The 21,636-nt window shown below is 44.0% G+C and overlaps 1 protein-coding gene across 6 annotated transcripts in view; it reads right to left on the reverse strand.

The window, feature by feature from the left end:
- The window catches only part of Kcc (solute carrier family 12 member kcc), a 188,020-nt gene that overhangs the window by 24,860 nt on the left and 141,524 nt on the right, over window positions 1-21,636 (reverse strand). Inside the window, exon 1 of one of the 6 annotated variants that reach the window (XM_076309104.1) lies at window positions 17,244-18,662. The exons of the other annotated variants lie outside the window; for them this stretch is intronic. Coding sequence (XP_076165219.1) covers window positions 17,244-17,307 — 64 coding nt within the window. The 5' untranslated portion in view covers window positions 17,308-18,662. Of the gene's footprint in view, window positions 1-17,243; window positions 18,663-21,636 lie in introns of those variants that run through there. 6 annotated transcript variants of the gene reach the window in all.

Raw genomic sequence — 21,636 nt, forward strand, 5'->3', positions numbered from 1 at the left:
ATTATTTAGGTTTTGTACAATTACCTTTGAAATTTTTAGTTACTTTTATTCGTTAAAAACAAGTTGGCTCCGAAATAATCAAAATCGCGACCAATACTCTTTGAAATTTTCACGTCGTAGGTCTTTCGTCGCGTATTAACGCGTCGTCTGTATTTAAATTCGCGCGGGCCGCGAATAACCTCGAAATTTACGTTGGTGGTACGTGCGTTCGCCGCACGATCGACGCGCCACTCGCGCCACTCGCGGGCACTCGCGAGAGAGACTCGAGGATCCGAGTGAACTGGAGCATCGGGTCGCCGGGACGTCAACCGCGAACGATTCTTCGAAAGATTCGAGCCAGATAGGAACAGGGACCGAGCAATTGGAACACGAAACACGAACGATAAAGGTTAGCGGAGGGGGGGTATGAGAAGGGACAAAAAGGGTGGAATTCGGGAGAATCGAACTCTTGAGGACATTTGCCAAGCGCTGGCGGAACGGTGGCCCAATATTCCGGGCGACTTCGCGACGCGAATTAACGACACTGCGATTTCCTGTCGGGTACGTTGCACCGCGTTGCGAAAATTCGGCTTTTTTTGGCAGACCTCGAGAACTATTGCGTCACCCCCCTCCCGGATCCGGTTTCCTGGATTCGTTCGCGACCGATGAACTCGCGACATCGAGAGAATCATCGAATCGTGAGGTAAATCGAATCGAGGATGGATGTTGAGAAATTTTTGAGAAACGAAAGGGAGATGCGGTGTTCTTTGTTAGAATATTTAAAGAATTATTATTTACATTGAGAATATATTTTTTTTAAGAAGGAGAACGAAATAATGAAATCGTTGAAAATTTCGAAAGGATAAAAGATAAGCGGAGGTTGCTTCTGAAGTTATGGTGGTACATGTTTGAGGAGGTGGCCCCTGAACGAATGCAACCAGACATAACCTCGAATGCAATCTCTCGGCATGTGTACTGTAGAATTTGTGTCCACGTAAGAAGCGGTGTATTAAAAATGTCATAACGAAACTTCAATATATATTGATAATGAAAAGAATAATTAAAATTGGTTATTTGTGGAATCATCTCATATAATTGAGATAGAAATTATTAATAACAATTCTCGTTTAAATTAATCTCGTTCTCGAAGCATTAGAGACAGTAGAATATTAATATTCATTGCTACAAAAATATAAATTTCTACCCATTTAAAATTTAAGATCTTTCTATTCCAGAAATACCATTATCTGCGAAATACCTTCGACTGTGAAATGGCAACCGGCAGCTATAAAATTTCTCACAGAAATTACAACATATTCGAGCCAATATCGTTTCTGGCCCTAATGGACTCTTATTTAACCTACTAAATTACTGTTACAGATTCGTACGAAATGTGTTCTCCACCAATTGGCAAACTCGATTGCCGAAGCTGATACTGTCGGTGGCACTTGAAGTTATCACGTTGCATTATGGTACTTCTAGGGGGAAACTTCATTTCTATTAGCACTACAGCAGAGCCTCCCATATTCGAGCTAATAGAGAGACGTATAAAGTGCTTGAATGATAGAACAGTCACTTTTCTGGTATTAAACTTCAATTATCCAAACATCCAAATTGATAGTTTTATTTTTTTTAAATATTTAACGATTCTATGTGGTTACGATAGTTACATTACGTAAACAATCATAGATTTTTCAAACATCGGAGACTTCTAGGGGGAAACTTCACTTCTATTAGTACTACATCAGAGCCTCCCATATTCGAGCTAATAGAGAGACATATAAGGTGCTTGAATGATAGAACAGTCACTTCTCTGGTATTAAACTTCAATTATCCAAACATCCAAATTGATAGTTTCTTTTCTTAATATTTAACAATTCTATGTCTTTACGATAGTTACATTACGTAGACAATCTTACAGTTTTCAAACATCGGAGACTTCATCGTAGAATCTCCACTTTAATGGTTCCTTCATACCCCTAAGATCCAACACGAAAGAAGCAAACATTTTCACCCAAGAACATTCACACGTAACGTTAAAACAATCCGTATATTTATTTCACACCGAACGCAACGAGGTTTCGGGTTTCTCCCGTGACCCTCGCACTTTCAACGATATCAATCGTCCAATAATTACTAGATTTACGATTGCTCGCTTCGCTAGCGAAAAGTGACGCAATTTTAGCATCGAGTTATGGCTCCGTAGGCGTCGAATGACAACAACGACCGGCGGCGATTAATTGCTGTATCCGCTTTCGTCGCCGTGCGGAAAATCGGCGCCGGGTTTAGCCACGCGATCGTTTGCGCGAGATCGAAACGTGACACCCGGTGTACACGTGAGGGGGAACGTCACTTTGAAAAACGTCCCGTCCGAGCGTGCAAGAAAGGAGGTAGGTGAAAATTGCGCGACGATCCATAAAAATACCTGGCGAGCTGGGACGAAAAGCGGATCAACGCGTGAGTGTCCGTGGCAATGTGTGTATACCTGTGTATACGTGTGTGTATACGTGTGTATTTGTAGGTGTAGGTGTACGTGCGTGTATCGTGGACGCGCGCGCTCGTCAGAAACCCGGAGAAGCTTAAAAGCAATGGTAACAATGCCAGGCGTGTCCCGGTTGGTCGGTGTCCCAATTTCACCGCTCGCTGGAACGACGATAAATCGCAGCGGGACCCGAAGCGTCGTCACGACGATATTATTCGACATTCGACTTTATTACGACGGGAGTCAGGTGGCGATTATTGGCAGCTGGCTGATTTACACGATCGTGCGTACCACGACGGCGGCGCCGACGTCGCGACGACGCGGGATCGACCGAAGCTTCGTCGAGATCTCGAGACTCGCGTTCTTTTGGGCGAGCTCGTTCGTTTGCTCGATGTTGCCGCGAATCGAAAATCAGAGCAGGGTTGTATATAGAGATTCCAGGGCCCGCTGCAATCTCTATATACTGATATTTTTATTTAGATGAAGAATTTCAAGTTTTTTTTTTACTTCGTCGATGGTTCCACTCGTTGTTGACGCGAATCAAAAATCAGAACAGGGTTGTATATAGAGATTCCAGGGCCCTCTGCAATCTCTATATACTGATATTTTTATTTAGATGAAGAATTTCAAGTTTTTTTTTTTACTTGGTTGATGGTTCCACTCGTTGTTGACGAGATTCGAATAACAAATTGCAGCAGGACGGTACCTAGAGATTACAGGGCCCTGTAGTAATATTTTTACATAGATAAAGAATTTGAAGGGGTGTTTTTACTTTGTCGATTATTTGACTCAATGTTGGTGCGAATCACAAAATAAGCACAGGGTTGTATGTAGAGATTTCAAGGCCCTCTACTGATATTTTTATTTGGATAAAGAATTTCAAGGAGTTTTTTTTTGCTTCGTCGATTGTTTGACTCGATGTTGATGCGAATCAAAAATCAGAGCAGGGTTGTATTTAGAGATTGCAGGGCCCTCTAGTAATATTTTTACATAGATAAAGAATTCGAAGAGGTGTTTTTACTTTGTCGATTATTTGACTCGATGTTGATGCGAATTAAAAATCAAAACAGGGCTGTATCTAAGGATCGCAAAGCCTTCTAATAATATTTTTACATAGATAAAGAATTTTAAACGGGTTTTCTGCTTTATCGATTGTTTGACTCGAAGTTGATGGGAGTCACAAATCGGAGCAGAACTGTACCTAGAGATCGCAGGACCCTCTACTAATATTTTTATGTAGATAATGAATTTTAAGGGGTTGACTATTTTACAGGATACTTCTGATAAATGTAAAGTCAACCATCCTGTACACGTTAAAAATTTTATGGTATAAACTTTTTATGGTACATCTCAATTTCGTCGAATAATAATTTATTTAAATTTACTACGAGAACGATATAGTTGAAAAAGTACGTTGGAGAAACATTGCCTCGGATGGTTACAATTACATTCGTTCCATTTTTATAGAATGTGGAAATAACTAACAGTAAGCCAAGGTCCCTTAAGTGCAGAACTCCCTATTCCTATTCTAATATAATTAAAAACTTTTCAGATGTTGGCCGTTACAGCGTACGATGTATTTTAAAAACATTTTTCTTTTCTTTATCAGTTTCCAACTTAAATTCACGTCGAGAATAATACAATTCTAAAAGTACGTTGAAAAATTGTACGCCTCGGCTAGTTACATTCATTTATTGTTTATAAAATATAAAAGTCTCGTCTTTTAATCCTTTATATCATCTGGATATTTCAATGGACGAAGAGAAATGAAAGAGCAATAAACTCGAGGTGATATACTACATTTGACGCGTTGAAGTGTTTCGAGAGGATAGTAAAAAGGAACTATTAAACTGGAGATTTTAGTGCCCTTTTTTTTAGCGAAAAGAATGCGCAATAAAAATATTTTTCAATACACGAAAGCGTCCTTGACGACCACCACTGTTTTACAATCGGGTTTTCATCGAGTTTCGTACTGAACATAATTCATAATAATTCGACGAAGAAAGTGCATCTCAAAGTTGAGTCGACATTTTAGAAAATGAAAATATTTTACTGACACGAATATTTGAAAATAAAGCGATTTTCACGGGATGAAAAATCGATAAATTAATTTCGCGATAGGGAAGATACCTACAAGGTAGCTAACCTGTGGATACTATTTATTTAAAAGCGCGCGAAAATTTACGAAATTACCCGATATCAAGATTCTCGACGAATTAAGCGATTTCACGCGAGGTCGTGAGACGCCTATGTGCAGAGGCGTGGCAAACCCGAGACACCGAGAAACGTCGTCACGTCGTGGAGCATCCTTACAATGGAAACTACTTAACCCTCCGCTTGCCCTTGTCCTAATCTCGTTTAAACGCGCGCGAGGTCCGGGTACATGCACGTTTTTGCCACGGATCGACCGACCACTCGACCGAACGGGGATTTGGTTGAATCAACAAAGTGCTGTGACTGCGTCGGCATCGTCAAAGAAGCGATACTTTGTAAAACCACAGCATGGAACCTCTATTATCGAACAGTTCTTAAAGAGACGAAAAAATCGAACCGAAAGGAAAATTATTTCTCTCGAAAGTGGTCGTTGTTAGAAATTTAATCTTCAAAATTATTTCTGTGAAAAGTGTATTTTTGTCCACGTTAAAAATCTTGGAAAGCAAACGTTTGCAAAACTTTCTTTTAAGATTAAAAAAATTAAAGTTCATCTGGAAGAATTATTCTTGTCAAAAATGGTAATCGTTGGTAACAGAAATATTTACAACGAAGGGGAAGAAATATTGAACCTTCCAAAATCTTGAATTTGAACGATTCAAATTTATCGAGAGTGACGATACTCCATATCAGAAATCTTCGTAATGGAAGACAATCCTTTTTATAAATTTGAAAAATTGAATTTGAAAAATTATTTCCAAGTTACAGTATTCTTCGATATTGAAAATCTTGGTACGAAATGTTTGCGAGACCCTTTTCCAAAGATGAGGAAAATATCGATTGAGAAATGAAATATTTTTTTTCCAAGAAACACTATCGAAATATCGTAAGCAATGACACGTTGCGCAATATATCGGAGGGGTCGAATCGGCCCGAGGTATTCCAGTGAGAGAGCTCGTCCTTGCTTGAGAATTCTGCAAGGTCCGCGATATCCTTTTAACGGGGATCGATCAGCCACTCGAGCGGTAGCAAATTCGATTGGATCAACAAAGTGCAGGTTCTCCGCAACCCCCAAACGAGCTCGTTTTATTGCATCCACCGAGGCCAGCTAATAGATATCGGGGCAAAAACAACATACCGGAAACGACCCTCCGCAATTCCATCGAATGACTACGTTTATCTTGATTTAACCCGTTCCCAGAGCTATCGGCGACCGCTTACTTCTGAACGTCACTCGTGAGGACATTTGTCACTTTGAATGGTATTCTGGTCATCGACCTCCTCGAGCTTAATAAAAATCTCGTAGGTTCCTCGCGGCAAAATAAGCTCGGTCAGATAAAAATATCGTCTTACATTTATTATCCAACTCGGACTAATTTACACGAGGAAGATATTATTTCCAAGTAACGTGTTCGGTTACGATATAGAGTGAGATTATCTTCAATTATTATTACGAAGAAAATAATTGAAGCGATCCGAGCGATTCGATATTCGAAATAATTTTTATTTTGTGTTTCAAATTACTTTATTCTTTTTTTTTTTATCCCCAATAGTATTTTGGCGAATTAATTATTATCTCGAGCATTCTTTCTAAATTCGAGGTGGAAAATAATTTTCGTTACTTCGAACGATCGAAAGCGGATTCGAGGAACGATTGTTACGCGACAAACAAATTAATTTGTTCGAAGCTCGCGAGGAAACCATTTTCACCGATGAACGAACGAATCGCCGCCGCGGGAGATTCTCGTCTTCCTCCCCTGTTTCTAATTTCGTTGATTCGAACTCCTCCGATGAAATTAATTTCTGGTTTCTACGGAAAGCCACGGGGCTCGATTGCAACTTGATTCGTTATTTTATTCGACAGCGAGCTAGCTGGGTGTCGTTCGAAGCTGGATAACGTAGACGTTGGTTTGTTTACCAAAGTCAAATAATTCTAAAGTTTCGTAATCTTCGAACGAGCTATGAAAGAACAGTTAGCCTTATTTAAGGAACACCCGATAATTTAATAATAAACCTGTAAGTCGATCGAAAATAATCACCATAACTTTAAACTTAAATTTCAGGATTTGACTTTGAGGGGAGTTTAGGGATTGTTTACGCAGAAAATATCGGAGAAGCTTAATAACCGAAATAGTAACAATTTTTTAAAACTTTTTCACGTCCACTCCAGAGACTCCAGTTCGAGAAGATTTATCGTCGAGAGAGAAAGAGAGAGAAAGATAAGTTTCTCGACCTCGTTAATATTCCTATTACTCATGGTGCTACATTTAATCCAGGACTGATTTTTCTTTCTCACTGCAATACAATATACTCTGCACCCTTTGTTCGGTAAGGTCTGTCTATTTTATTCCCTTACGTTCTTGTCCTTTTTCAAGCCCTACCGTTTTCTTTTCCGTCGCGACAAGCTCGCCCATTAATTAAACTCTCCTCTTCCTCCGCCATCTCCGCGTACCATAAATTATACGTGTAACAGATACGAATCCCGTATTTCGAGAAGGTGAAACGAGAATAAGGGCGAAACCGGGGGTGGGTAGTCTTTTTTTTTTCAACGAGGACCACTTAATTCTGCCACGCGACGTCTATTTACCTGCTACATCTGTGGACCACTTCCCTTTCGACAGCGCCTACGGTTTAATAATCTTCTCCTTTCAACCCCCTGCTCGACTCCATTTTACTTTACGCGTGCCTGAATCTTTCGCCGCTGAAAGCAATCGTCTGGAATGCTCGACGAGAGGAACTACCGAGAAACGGACACTTTTCATTGATATTTTAATTATTTATTTACTCGTACACCCTCTTTCTGAGACCAACTGACAGTTCGTGATAAATTTCACCCACTTGCGATCTTGAGTACCCAAGTGGTCTAAATTATATTTTTGGTACGTCATGTGTTACTATAACTGAACGTTCATTTTTCTTCTTCTCAATACGAGTGGTTTATAATTCTTTTCTTCTAATCAACGACAACGTTGACCTTTCGAGAATGTCTATTTAGAATTCTTACTTCCATAATGAACTGATCGATACATTTGTATAGATATTTGATTATTTTCTTTCGTGATAAGTTAACGATAACTTCGACCTTTCCAGATTATTTTTATTCAGGCTATTCGTAAGTAGCATTCCTCTCTCGTAATGAAGTCTTAAAGTTATTTTTGAAATTCTGTCACGTTTGAAAGATAGATCAAAACCTGTTCGTAACTTTTTTTTTGGGGATAATCTGAATTTATCACAAAGGGTTGTCGGGAGATAACGTGGAGCTGCAGAATCAACACACCGTTGAATATATTGTCGGTCAGTAACATTTCTACGTCGTGTAAATTCGTTGGGAAATAAACTCTTCCGGTTGGCTGTTTTTCCATCCGCAATTTCAATGATTTACCGTCCTCCGTGAGATCGGACGTAAATTTCGCGGGTGCCGCGGAATCTGCTCGTTTTCGACGTCTCCACTCGTAAATTCCGTCGTGGACACACTGCGATATTCGAGTATTCAGTGTTCCAGTTCTCGATTGTAGGCCAACGAAATATGTTGATCTCGTGGAACTATTCGGCTGCGCCCGGATCTGCATATCGAGTATGAATATTCGTCGCCGGGTTTCCGTGTTTTCCCGCAGGCTTTTTGTAATAACGTGATAGGAAAGTCGTTTGATACCTCTACTCGAGGAAATACAATTTTCGTTCACTGCACGATGTTCTTTTTTTGTATTATTATTGATTGATAATGCGAAAATACGTGTGTTTATTATTAGTACGACACGTTTGTGTCTATTGTTAATACGAACATTCGTGAACAATATGAAAATCTACGATTTGGAGTAAATCGAACAGAAGAATCTGTATTTATTCTATTCTTCGAGTAGAAATAGTTTTACAACGATATTTTTGAAAGAATATCTCACCCCCTTCTCTGGTGAGATTCGAGAACTTGATCCCACTTTTCATCGTTTCATAGACAACCACATTATTCGCCGTGCCAGCGGGATCCTTTTCGATCTCCTTCTTTCAAGTATGTCTTACGAAGTTTACCCCGGATATACATCAGTTCGTGCGAAGATTCCATGGAGACGCAGCGAGTGTGTGTAAGTGTATTTGTGTATACTTCGATATATATCCTACTTTCGGTAGATTTGAATTTCGAGGGAATTTCTTCAGGTCCTATACAGGCACTGGATATTCCCCCGTTCCTAATGCTCTCCATACTTGTTTTTCTTTCGCCATATATTTTCGGATATTTTCTTCGTTTTCGGGGCTTCCCCTGCCACACATTTCATAGGAATTTCATTTTCGTAAACCGAAAGATACAACATTTTTCAGAGTATTTTTTTTCCAGTTCGATAGCAAAGATTTTAATAATTACTCTCAAATTTCGTTTTCTTTCCAGTGGTTTTCCAATTTCGATTTAAACTGTACATTTCGTGTGTATTTTTGGATTTATTTTCCTTTTGAAAAGCTTTTCACAGAGCCCTGACAATTTTTTATATTTTTCAAAACACGTTTTGTGCGCGTGTGGTAGAAATTGGACGAAGGTACGATGCGTTGTACACGTAAAATTCCGAAAAAAATGGAATTCTGTCAAAATCTCATCGATCTGTCCACTGGCGGAGATTCGAACCCCAGCCATTTTTGTGCCAAGCAACGACACTGCGCACTCGGTCACAGATACTTCTTCACGAAAGAACTCTTTTCCATGTATTTCCATAGTACGAATATATGTTTCGAGTAAAATTTATTCGCAAGTTTAAAGCTTCCTGTGCACTCAGAATGGGCGTCCAGTGAGTATGTTTAACAAATGCAGCTATAAAGCACGAGCACATGTCGACTACTAAAACTCAAGCATCGAAATTTTTAACGTACTTCTGGACAAAATAACAGTGTAACAATTGGCAAATAAACTTGAACAAGGACTTTATTTAAAATATATACTCCATACAAATTTCTGAATTATTTATTCTTTACTATTTCCTATAATTTAAAGAAAAGAATACATTTATTAACCCTGCTGTCACAGAGCTACCATTTAGAGCAGTGTAATAATTTCTAAATAAAATAAAATACTGAATTTAGAATACGTACTCGATGAGAATTTCTTAAACATTATTTCACTTTTCACACTACACCGTGATTTAAACAAAGGAGCGTATTTACTAATCCTCGAGTCACAATCGAACACGTAGGAACAATATCTTCTTAAAGGATTGATTACAATGTTTCGTCGAAGGAGAAATATCGTGGCATAATTAACGAGAGGAAACGGTCTTTGAAAATGCAAACCTGTTCACCGTGGTTGTTTTCTACGCGCACACGAAACTGACGTAATCGGGTCACTGAAATCAGCTCTTCGCGTAACGTTATTCCATCATCGAACGGTCAACGGAGAAGCCACGCCGAAAAGACGACGGCTCGAATATCGAAGCCTGGATTTTCCAGCAGCCTGGACGTCCGGTGCGTTCGAGCGTGTGCCACGTGGAAATTCACGCTCGACTCGTTCGTAATTGCCGATTATTTAAATCTCATCGTGGCTCGAGACGTGCGATCCATCGTCGGACATGTTGCTCCTCGAGCCGCCATGTTCCTTCCTGTGGAAGTGAACGCGTAACACCGACGTACTTCCGGAATTTTCGTGCGTCTTTCCCAACGAATCAGGCCCGCGCATGAACGAGATCTCTCGTTTCGTTTCGTATCGTCGAATTTCGAACTCGATTCCGAAACATGGCGTCCTTCGTCCTTGAACCTTGTACAATTTCTGTTCGCAACGAACAGCCGATGTTTTTCTTTTTTCTTTTTCCGCTTCAAAGAGAGACACACCATCGCGCGTCGAGAAAATAATAAAAAGAGCTCCTAAGGAGACGCTTTCCGCTTGACCTTGTTTCCCTCAGTTATAGTCGTTTCAGTTTTACGGACAACGTGATACTGTCGAAGCTTTTGAAGAGTCGAGGGGCTGTGTACGTGCGGCACACTGCTATACTTAGAACGATGAAAAATTTAACGGATACGTTTAAAACTCGCGGAAAGACCAAGATGAGAAGCTTCTCTATCGTAGAATTTTAATGAATTTCGATGATTTTTTATATCTCGTATTTTCGTCTCGTCACCGATTGAGATTTCATAGAGCGCGTGGAAAAATTCCTCGATGCTTGAGGAGTGGGGACGATTCCGCGTGAAAAAATGTGCCGAATTTTGTGGAAGAAATTTCGTTTCTTGAAAGGCTTCGTTTATGTGAAAATCGATCGTAAATAGGCGCGTGTCTGACCATTGCGTATCGTTTCCACTTCTATAGGTGTTTGTAAACATTATCGGTGGTATTGTACGTTTTACTTGGTTTTAACTTACGGTACAGCCAAGTGGACGTAAAACGGATAATATCGGGTCAATGTCTACGAACGACGCGAGTAGAAGTAACGAGCAATGGTCAGACTCACCGCGAAGTCAATCGCAGCGGTGCTCCGGCGATATTCAAGATCGATTTTCTCCGAAAGGAAGCTCCGTATGAAAAAACCTCGTTCTTCAATTTCGCTTCGTTTTTTCCACCGAGAATCGTCCCTGTTTCCATTAACCCGGAAATTCCACTCCATCGTGATTTTTGAACGATTACACGGGCACGCGATGAAATTTCAAAGCCGATTTTCTCGAAATGGAATCCTCGTTGGGAATGTTGCCATTCTGGGCTGTTCGTTAATTTCTTTTAACGATTGTCAAACACGGTTACGTAACTTTTGCGAAAGTATGTTCGCGAAAATTCGAAACAATGTACCGAGAGCAACGAGCGAACGAGAAAAAAGAAGAAATAATAACGCGCGAAGGATAGAAGAGAATACGGTGGATATTAAGCGAAATAGAAAATTAAATGTTGAATACGGAACGCATATTCGGTGCGCTAACGTATTATATAATTCATCCCGTTGACACAACGCGAGGATGCCGGTGGCATTCTAACCGTGGCGTGTGGCCATTACGTTGCCATTCACGTTTACACAGGGACCTAGAATTTACGGGTGTATGCCCGTACAAACAACTGGATATTTTCCTGCACGTATTTATACGGCCTGGCCGTATCTCGGTTTCCACGCACGTAATATGTTAATGCGAATTTAGATGAAGCGGATCGCGTATACCGGAACAGGCGACCCGAAATACTTTTTCGGGACACGACGAAACGGGAATACGAAAGACGTTCTCGCGAGAAAAATGTATCCCTGTCCCCCCCCCCCCCCCTCCTCCATTTCCCCTCCCACCGAAAAACTTCCCGAAACTTTTCACACGCTACGCGACGACCTCTTTCTTTATCAATTTTTCACGAACTTCGCTGATTTCGAACTCGAATCCCCGAACTTCCAGATTCGAATGGAATTCACTTACGAATATTTTCACACCGTGATTTCGAACACCTTGGATTCCCACGACTCGAACGAGATCTATCTCGTTTCTGCAATTTTGAAACGCGAAACGTTCGAAAGCACGGTGAAGAATCGAGCTGCACTGCCGATTACGTGCAACGTGCACGGTGAAACGTGGTCAGGTGTGAATCTACGTGAAAAAATACGGCAGAAACGTGGAATGGAATTTTTTCGTTCGTGGTTTCCTTTTAGTGAAAATTCATTTCGAAGATTCGTGAGGCACGCGCGCTGTTGGGTTAGGTCTGGCGTGTCTGCTCGTTACTCGCTAGTTTCTACTAGTGTCGGTGTTTCCAAACTTCCACGATTAGTTGGTACATTGTAAACAGATAACTTACCATCGTCAACGTTCACGGATACCGATGCTAGTAGAAATAACCATCAATTGTACAGCCAAGTTGCGTTCAACCGCGCCCCGAAAATATTTCGAATCGATTCACTGGGAAACCGAGCCTCGTACGAACAATTGTATACCAGATTCTTTTTATTCAATGTTTCACGAAACGTTACATCCTGATCTCCGTCGCTACATTTTGCACAGCTCGACTGTACACAAAGGGAACGATAAATTCATAATTTCCAACGTTACGAATTTTTAACGCTCAATGTTCCGTTTCCCGGCTTGTTTTCAAAGAATCTCGCGAACAGGAGGTCGTCAACGAGGAAAATTGAACCGCAGCTGGAAAAATATCTGGGTGAAACGTCTTCTGAAAACTACACCCGCACTTATTTCATTTCCGACCTTACGCAACGTTCACTATTCCACATTATTTTCAAAGACTCCACCGAAGAACAATTTCAACCAAGAGAATGGAATCGTCGTTCATCTTGCTTGAAAAATACCTGGACGAGATTTCTTTCTGAAAGTGTGATCGGTAACCGGGTAACGTTCCGTTAAAAGATTTCCCAATCGTTTAAAGAAATCACTCGATTGAAAAATCGTCGAAGAATTAGGGCAGTCGCGCGAGATAAGAAAACGAGAGATCCGAATTTCGGTGTTTTCGCGTTCTCGAATTCGCTGGAACTTGGGGGAGGAGGTTCTTAAAGGTCCGTTGACTTCCAGGATGTCCAGACAGGGACATAGCGCAATTTCTCGGACCGAAATCGTTGTCCCAGTTTCCCCGTGTCACGATGGGAAGCCAATTTCTGGCAAGTTTGCGTCGCGGTGCCGCTGACACGGGACCTGTGACGCGAATCAGGAACTCGAAGGAAAAATTCGACACTAAACAACGATGTATCGTGAATATACAGGACACTGTACTTGACTACGATTCTGAAAATTAAATCGCTGCTCTACATCCAACCCGTAATCCTGAAGAATCTCCATGGATGCAGGTGTCGTCCTTTTCTGCGACTTTGGACAAAGTGCTTTGTTGCGCTCCACCTGGACGCGTCATCGCGAGCAAACGACAAGAATTCGTTAGGCTATTAGTTATGTAGTGGACCTCTCCGGATAGTTTCGGCGAAGTATACATAATATTTGTTACCAAGTATACGTAATTGATAGTTACACGGCGCTGTGTAACATAAACAGGCGAACTAGCTTATCGTTGTTGGTGGAGGCCTGCACTTGACTAGATGAGTTACTGCTGTACAAAAGAAGATCGTGAGAATTGGCTTCGAGGACAGCAGAGCGGACGAAGGACAGTAAGCACAGATCGCCCGTGAAATAAAGAACGAAGGTAGATCCTATCCGTCCGCTGAACTATTCACTCGACTTTGACTCGCTTTGCGTCAATTATTTAGTACCTACCTACCACACCATCCCCAAAGTTACGTTACACAGGTTACAAAAGGTATTACCTTTTGCTCAACAACGCAATTTCGAACCGAAAGTACCTCTGTTCGTCCTCTATTGTTTCAGTGTGACACCGCGCAGGGTGTATCTCTACGATATTGGGTAGAGTGATGTCTGATGTGAGTACGACCGATTGTAACGAAATTTGGTGGGTTCGTGGGTATATATGGGGAGCAATCGTAGCCGGAATTTTAACCGCAGATGGCCAGCCAGTTACGAGAAAAGTAAGTGCAAAGTTTAGGAAAATCACCCAGTTGGGTATACCTGGGTAGTCCTGAACAATGGTGATTGTAGTGTCCAGGTTATACTTTCACGCGAAGTGTTTACAGTGTAATGTACACTTATGTTTTCAGTGTTTTAATAATAAATTTCTTGACTTGACGTGTAGTTAACATTGATGGGGACACTCTGCTGCACAAGTGTCCCCGATTGAGAGAGTTTTCTAAACTTTGCACTTACTTTTCTCGCAATTGGCCGACCATTTACAATTGTGATCACTGTTACGATTTTCATCAAAATCGAAGTTTCGTTAAAATCGGTGAGAATCACTCTGGACACCCCTTGTGTCGATTTCTCAAGTGTTGGTGGCTATATTTCGAGCCCTGCGTACCCTAATGCTACTCTCTTCGCAGGAGCAAGAAATTCACCCTCTATGGTACTTTTAATACTTTGATATCCCTTCGTGGGGCACAGTGGCACTTGCGGATCAATTAGTCCTATCCTCTCGGAACGCTACGTTACCCCAGGACCTCTTTCTGCACTCTCCGGTACTCCCGACACCCCGAACGGGATACACACTCTGTCTAGCCGCGAGAATTCTAATATAGCGCGAGAAACGCGGCCGAGGCACTTTCAGCCTCGTGATAAAGACATCCGTCTCTTCGCGGGTACTCCGAGAACGTTTCTGAAAACGAGTGTGAAACTTTGATGAAATTTCCGGGCTCTATGCACCGCGAAAGACGCGTCAACCACGGCACCTCGTTCAGTTGCACCGAAGAACACCCACTGGTACATCCACAGCGAACAATCAGTCGTCCACATCGAACAATCGTCAACATTCGAAATAGTCCCAAGCTGACACCAGGGGGAGAGTTTGCAAATCGAGTTTCGAAATCTCCGAGATATCCTGGGTACCAGAATCCTCCCTTCAGCTGTCTAGGTCTGGGAATTTTCGCAAGCTCCGCACCGGAGGATTTTAACGTATTTACGAGCGTGGAACGGTGCACGAGAGGACCCAGTTTCGGTCGAAACCTCTCGTTGTTTCGTCGTTGATACCAGGGACCGCGAATTGGAATCGAGTCGGGGACACCACGGCCTCGCGGAACCTGCACGACGAACTTTGGCCTTTGATTGTCGACTCTTCAGCATTCGAAGCAGTGTTTCACGTTCTGCTGATCAAAGGTAACCCCCTCCCCGGTCCCCTCTCCCCAGTTTCGTCCCGCACCGTGGATTCGTGATACGTGACCTCCTCGCGAGAGTTTCGCGATCACGAGAACAGACAGCGAGAGGGGAGCGAGAGGGATAGCAGACTAGCTGAGGGGCTTTTGTTGTTGAAGAGAAAGGAACGATTGCAATTCTAGCAAGGAAACCACGAATCATCTTCTGGGATGCTCTTGTCGTCGTCATCTTGCGAATGGACGGATAAAAATAGACCGAGAGATAGGTTTATCGGGTTTGGGACGATACGTGTCCCTTAAGGGCGTGAAATAATAACGGGGGGATATAAAAGGTGACGGTGTTGACACAGTGACACCGGTGCGGGATTTAATATATTACCAGCAGGAATAATAACACACCGGTACCAGGTGGGTGATAATTAATACCAAGGCTGGTAACGCGCGAGTATAAAATTATTCAAGGGGTACTTTCACGAGGCACGAATCCACGATTTTTGAACCTTTTGGCTTTACCTTTGGCTCAAACGCGGTATTGCAATCTCTAATCTTTTGTTATTGGAATACAGTATCGCCAGAGACGTAATTCTTTCTGGATACTTTTATTTCCTAATTCCTGTGTCACCGAAAACACGGGGTATCTGATAACACTGGGGATATCACGTTCGTGATATCTTGGTGGATAGTGTAAACCTTGATAAACGAATATCGCTCAACAGTTTGGGTGAAAAGTAGGACAAGGGGAATTAGATCGTTCTGTATTGTGTCGTGTCTGTTCTCAAAATTGGAACTTGGAATCTCAAATTGTCGTTGTACTTGTCCTCAGAATCGGCCAGTTCATTCTCAGAAGTCTGGTTCTCGAATCTAATTCGCATCGCATACACCACTCGATTTTATCATCCGTAAAGAAAATATTAATTCCGTAGAGTTCTACAGAATTGTATCCATAACGTTCTATCAGACTTCTGTTCAACTCTGCAAAGTTCAACAGAGTTGCATTCATAGAAATCCATTAGACTTCTCCCAACTCTGAAGTGTTCCCCAGAGTTGCATCTGTAGATTTCCAACAGAGTTTTACGAAGTGTAGTGAGTTCTACTTGTAGTGTTCCCCAGAAGCTCTGTAGAATTCTACAGAGACCTATCAGTGGAATTCCGCGAGATTTCGATCAATCTTGTACAGAAGTTGTACAGAAACTGTACTTGTAGAATTCTGATAGATTAATACGAAGTCAAGGGAGCTTAATTGATGGAACTTTGTCAGAGTTTTATCCATAGAATTCTACGAGATTGTTATCAATCCGAAGGAGTTCTACCGAATTGTACCTGTAGAATTATATCGGACTTCGATCGAGTTGATGCAGAATTTCTACGAGTTTGAAGAGCTCAATCTCTGGAACAGAGCTCTACAAATTCCATAGAGTTCTAGCCTTAGAATTCTACAAGATTCCTGACTCTTTCTTTAAGAGTCCAGAGAGTTTAATTTTTGGAACAGAGCTCTACAAATTCCACAGAGTTCTGTCCATAGAATTCTACGAGATTCCTGACTCCTTTAAGAGTCTAGAGAGTTTAATTTTTGGAACAGAGCTCTACAAATTCTATAGAGTTCTGTCCATAGAATTCTACGAGATTCCTGACTCCTTTAAGAGTCTAGACAGTTTAATTTTTGGAATTCTATCAGAGATCTACTGTAAGGTATTTTTAGAGATCTCCGATGTTCCCTATCGATTAAAAAAAAAACACACAAGTGTACTCGTACAATTTGAATAAATTTCTACCGAGTCTACAGTGCACAATTGTTGGAACTCTGCAGAGTTCTGTCGATTCAACGGAGCTTCACCGGCAGAATTCTATCCGAGTTGCACCAACTCGACAGAACTCTACCGGTATTGAGACCCGTGTACTCGATCAGAACTCAATAGTACAGAGTTCAGCCGCGGTGTTCTCCAATTTCTGGGCGCGGAAATATCATTTCCGGCGCGCAAACAACGAGACTAGGCGGTTCTGTTAGTTACTTGGTACAGCTACAGACAAAACAGATGCAATCATACCGGCTTCCAGACGGGCTGGCGAGCCATCGGTTTTGCCCTGGGATTTCGGCGTGTCCTCGCTCATGGTTCCGGCGCGTCCACGATCCTTCGGGGCTTGGTTATCCTAGTCTCCCTCTACGAACAGTCTCCCGGAGCTTAGCGTTTCCCGCGAGCCACTGATTACCCCTCGTTTGTCCACCTTCCTTTCTTCTTTTTCCACGTTCTTCCCCCACCGGTTCGAGTCCTCAGTCCTCTGTTATCCCGGTTCCTCGTTTAGCACTTCTCAGTCGCGGTAAACGGTAGATAGTGTTCGTCTCAGCTTAGATCTTCCTTCTCTTTCCGTGGGAAATATTTGGCACTTTGAAATCTTCCTCCGTGACCGAGGTCTCTCCTCCGATTAATGTTACCTCGAAGAAACCGTTCAACCTCGATCACTTCTCGAAATTCGAGTCTCGTCACTCTCGATCTTCAAACTAGCAATCCTCTCCTTTCTTCCCCGATACGAATTATCAACTTGCACAGCATCCTAGCCCGAACCTCACCGACCGGACGAACCGAGTGAGAATCCTCCTCGAACCGATCCCCCCGATCTCTCACTGCTCACTACCAGCCCGTTCGGTTCGTTCGTGGGCGGGCAACGATTACCGTAAACTGCGTGCGGGTCCAGGTAATCGTGGATACCACGTCCGCGATAAAATGGTCCACGGTTGGTGTCTAGGTGACGCGGGACAACGCGCGTCGACGACCCGGGTAGGAACGACGTGAACACGCGGGCACCCGGACGAGTTGCGCGGCGGGGTGTGTGCGTGAGTTAGCGGTGGTGCTCTGTTCAACGCTTCAGTCTGATCTTCCGCATCCCTCCTCTGTCCGCGGGCAGTACGCGAGGGGGGTTGGTTGGTTGGTTGGTTGTTCTCTCTCTCTGTTTCTCTCTCCCCGTCTACGTGGCGGTGTCACAAGGTCACGGGGATCGGCGTATCGGTGCTCCAGATACAATGGCACGCACGCAGCCAGCCGGCTCCTTGGCCCGACGCGGTCCCTCGGTCGCGCACGCTCCTCCGATTAACGTGGAGTGAACACGACGATCCCCGGAAGTAGTCCGCGCTCGTACGGGAGGATCGATCGTTCGCCCGATTGGCACGTAGGCGCATCGACAGGTACGGCGGGCGTGCGGGCGGGCAGGAAACGACTCTGCGAGCGAACGAGCGAGCGAGGGAGGCCTGGGGACTGTGTTGGAAAAACCGGCGGAAAACTCACTGGTGCGGTCCACCGTCGATCAATCTCCGACTATCTGGCCGGTAGGGATGATGTCCAGGGACTCGACACGTTCGTCGCGGCGTTCTCTGTGGCGAGCTGGCTCGCGGTTGCAGGTCACCACCCCTGGACGCTCGTCTTCCCCGTGGCTCGGATGCTGCGGAGTGCTGAAGCACCTTCGCCACCCTCTGCGGCCCTCCCACCCCTCTGGTTCCCTCTCCGTCGTCCCTCTATATTTCTATCTCTCTCTCTCTCTCTCGCTCGCGCTCGCGTGCGCGCTGACTACCCCCCACCACCTGACACGTCCGTCCGTTCGTCCGTCCGTCTCTGCGGTGCCCGTCCTCTACGGTCCGGCGTTGATCGCCGCGGGCGGAATCTCTCCGGGCGTGGAACGTCGCGCGTGGACCGCGTTCCTCGAAGAGCGTTTTTTTTCAACTCCCCCGGGGGCGGAAAACCGTGGCAAAAACCGTAGCGAGGGTCTCGTAGGACGACGAGACACACGGCGACGAGGAGGACGCGGCCCGACCGGGGGTTAGGAACGAACACTCCCGGCTTTTCCAGGCCTCTATCTCCCTCTCGCTCGTTCTCGCTGGTCTCGGTTCACGGCGCGCGCACCCTCTGTCCGGACTACGCTCCCCCCACCACACCTCTCCCTCGCGCGGCAGAGCTTTCGATCTTCTCCTTTTATCTCGCGACTCTTCTCTCTCTTCTCGTCCCCCCCCCACCCCTCGCGCCCTTGTCTCGCCGCTCTCCGGCTCTCTCCACTCCGACCGCTCCGTTGTGTCCCCCTCTACCCCCACCACACCGGCTCCACGGAGTCGACGCCAGCGCTCGTCTCTCCTCGGCACGGAACGCATCATCCCTCTCGGTCGCGCGCGCGCGAGCCGGCCGCGACGCGTCCCGGGCGTTGCGAGCAGCTCGCCACCGCTTTTCCACCCTCTCGTCGTGGATCGCGCCTGCGCGCCTGACCCCGGGAATACGCGCGTCCCCCTTTCTCTCGCCGCGGGCCACCGCTACCTGTCGCGCTCTCTTCCACCGTACCCTTTTTTTCGACGGAGAGAGAGAGAGAGAGAGAGAGAGAGGCACGGGAGAGCCAGGTGCCCGTTTCATCCCTCTTTCGCTTCTAAGGGCTCCCTTGCATCCGCTTTCTTCTCGCCACCGAGCGATCTCCTCCTCCTCCTCCTCCTCTGCCTCCTCCGCCCTCCCACGGGCTCCGCTTGTATTTTTTTTCACCGTCGTACGACGCGAGAAGAGATTCCGCGGGGCTATCGTCGCTTCTTCTTCTTTTTTCCTCCGCCCTCTGTTCATTGAATTACGTCAACTTTTTTTTTTTTTTTTTTTTAGACGGATTTATTTTTATATTTTAACAACGTCTCTTCGATGCACGATACATTGTGTTTTCAAAGATTAAAAATAAATATTTTAATACTGCGTTTTTGTTGTTGTTGTTGTTGTTGTTGTTGCAATTTTGTTGGTTAATATTGTTGTGTCGTTGTTATCGTTTATTGCTTGGTGTTATTATTACTCTTTCCATCGGTGTTACTTTTATAAAATTATCATTGTGTTGTTATTGGTACCATCGCCGTTGTTTTCACGTTGTCGTCCCATTGCCATCGTTGTTACTGTTACAACATCGTCACCATTGTCTTCTTACGATTACCGTTGTTTTCGTGTTGTTGTTCTAATGTCATCGTTGTTACCGTTACAACATAATCACCATTGTCTTCTTACGATTACCGTTGTTTTCGTGTTGTCGTTCCAATGTCATCGTTGTTACCGTTACAACATCATCACCATTGTCTTCTTACGATTACCGTTGTTTTCGTGTTGTCGTTCCAAAGTCATCGTTGTTACCGTTACAACATCATCACCATTGTCTTCTTACGATTACCGTTGTTTTCGTGTTGTCGTTCCAAAGTCATCGTTGTTACCGTTACAACACTATCATCGTTGTCTTGCTTACGATTACCGTTGTTTTCCTGTCATCGTTCAATTATCATCGTTGTCGTTGCCACGTTCTTGTTCTATTGTCATCGTTGTTCTCTCCGCGTTGTCGTTCCGTTGTTATCGTTTGACGAGTTGTCGTTCCATTGTCACTGTCGCATCGTTGTTCGGCGCGGCCATTGTTCCCGTTATCGTTCACCTATTCTCGTCGTCGCACGGGGAATCCCATGTTTCCCCAGCTTGTACAGCGTTTTCTCGTTTCCTGGGGATTTCTGTCTTCATCTATATTTCCAATTCGCGGTTTTTCGCGGGTAAATATTTTTTTAACCCCGTTCTCCGTCCGTCTCGCGTCCGCCTCGTCGCATATTTTTGCCCCGCTGGGAATATTCCGCTCGATTCTCCGCAGCCGCTGGATATTTTAAATGCTGATCAGCTATAACGACCTAGGCGCGTCGAGTGATTCACCTTTCCACTCCTCGATGAAAAAGAAAGAAAAGAAAAACAAAAAAGGAAACAAAAAGAATTTCGCGGTCGTACGTTCCTACATACGTGTGCTCCTTTTTATTCGTGTGCCATCGCGGAACAAAGAATCCCTTCGCAAAAACTGTTCCGCGAATCGTTGGAACTTCGAATTACCATATTTTCCCGCGTCGACCCCCACCACTCTTCGGAATTTACCTTTTACAATTTTCCTCGACTCGATTCGCTTCCACCGCGATCGTTCGCGTCCTGATTTCATCGACGAATATGCAGAAATTTTTGCATCCCGTTTCGTCGCAACTGTTGCGGACCCAAAGAACGATCTTGCACAGAAAAATGGCGACCGTTGCACAGTAGAGTACAACTGACGCACGAAAACGAGCGAATGGAACGCATTTGTATCCTTCTCGTTCCGACGGGTCTCGGGGTTCTCCCTTCACCGGGATCATTTGTCTTCCATTTTCGTCTCTATTTGTTTGTTTGTTTTTTTTCCTTTTCGTTCATTCGTCAAACGTTTCGCCGCTTGACGCGCAATCGGGAACATCGAAGTCGTTCGTAATTTCGTGTGGAGAATCGAAAACGTCCGATTTGTTTCGACGACTCGATGTCAAAAGGCGAGATTAAAAATTCAAGACACCACTCTGTAATTTTTTTTTTTATTCCATTAATATTTCCGTTACTCTTCTCAACCCTTTCAGCCCGAATTGTTCCCGCCTCGCGATTACTACTCTTCAGTGGC

The sequence above is a fragment of the Ptiloglossa arizonensis genome, chromosome 4 (assembly GCF_051014685.1).
Source record: "Ptiloglossa arizonensis isolate GNS036 chromosome 4, iyPtiAriz1_principal, whole genome shotgun sequence".
NCBI classification, from domain to species: Eukaryota; Metazoa; Arthropoda; class Insecta; order Hymenoptera; family Colletidae; genus Ptiloglossa; species Ptiloglossa arizonensis.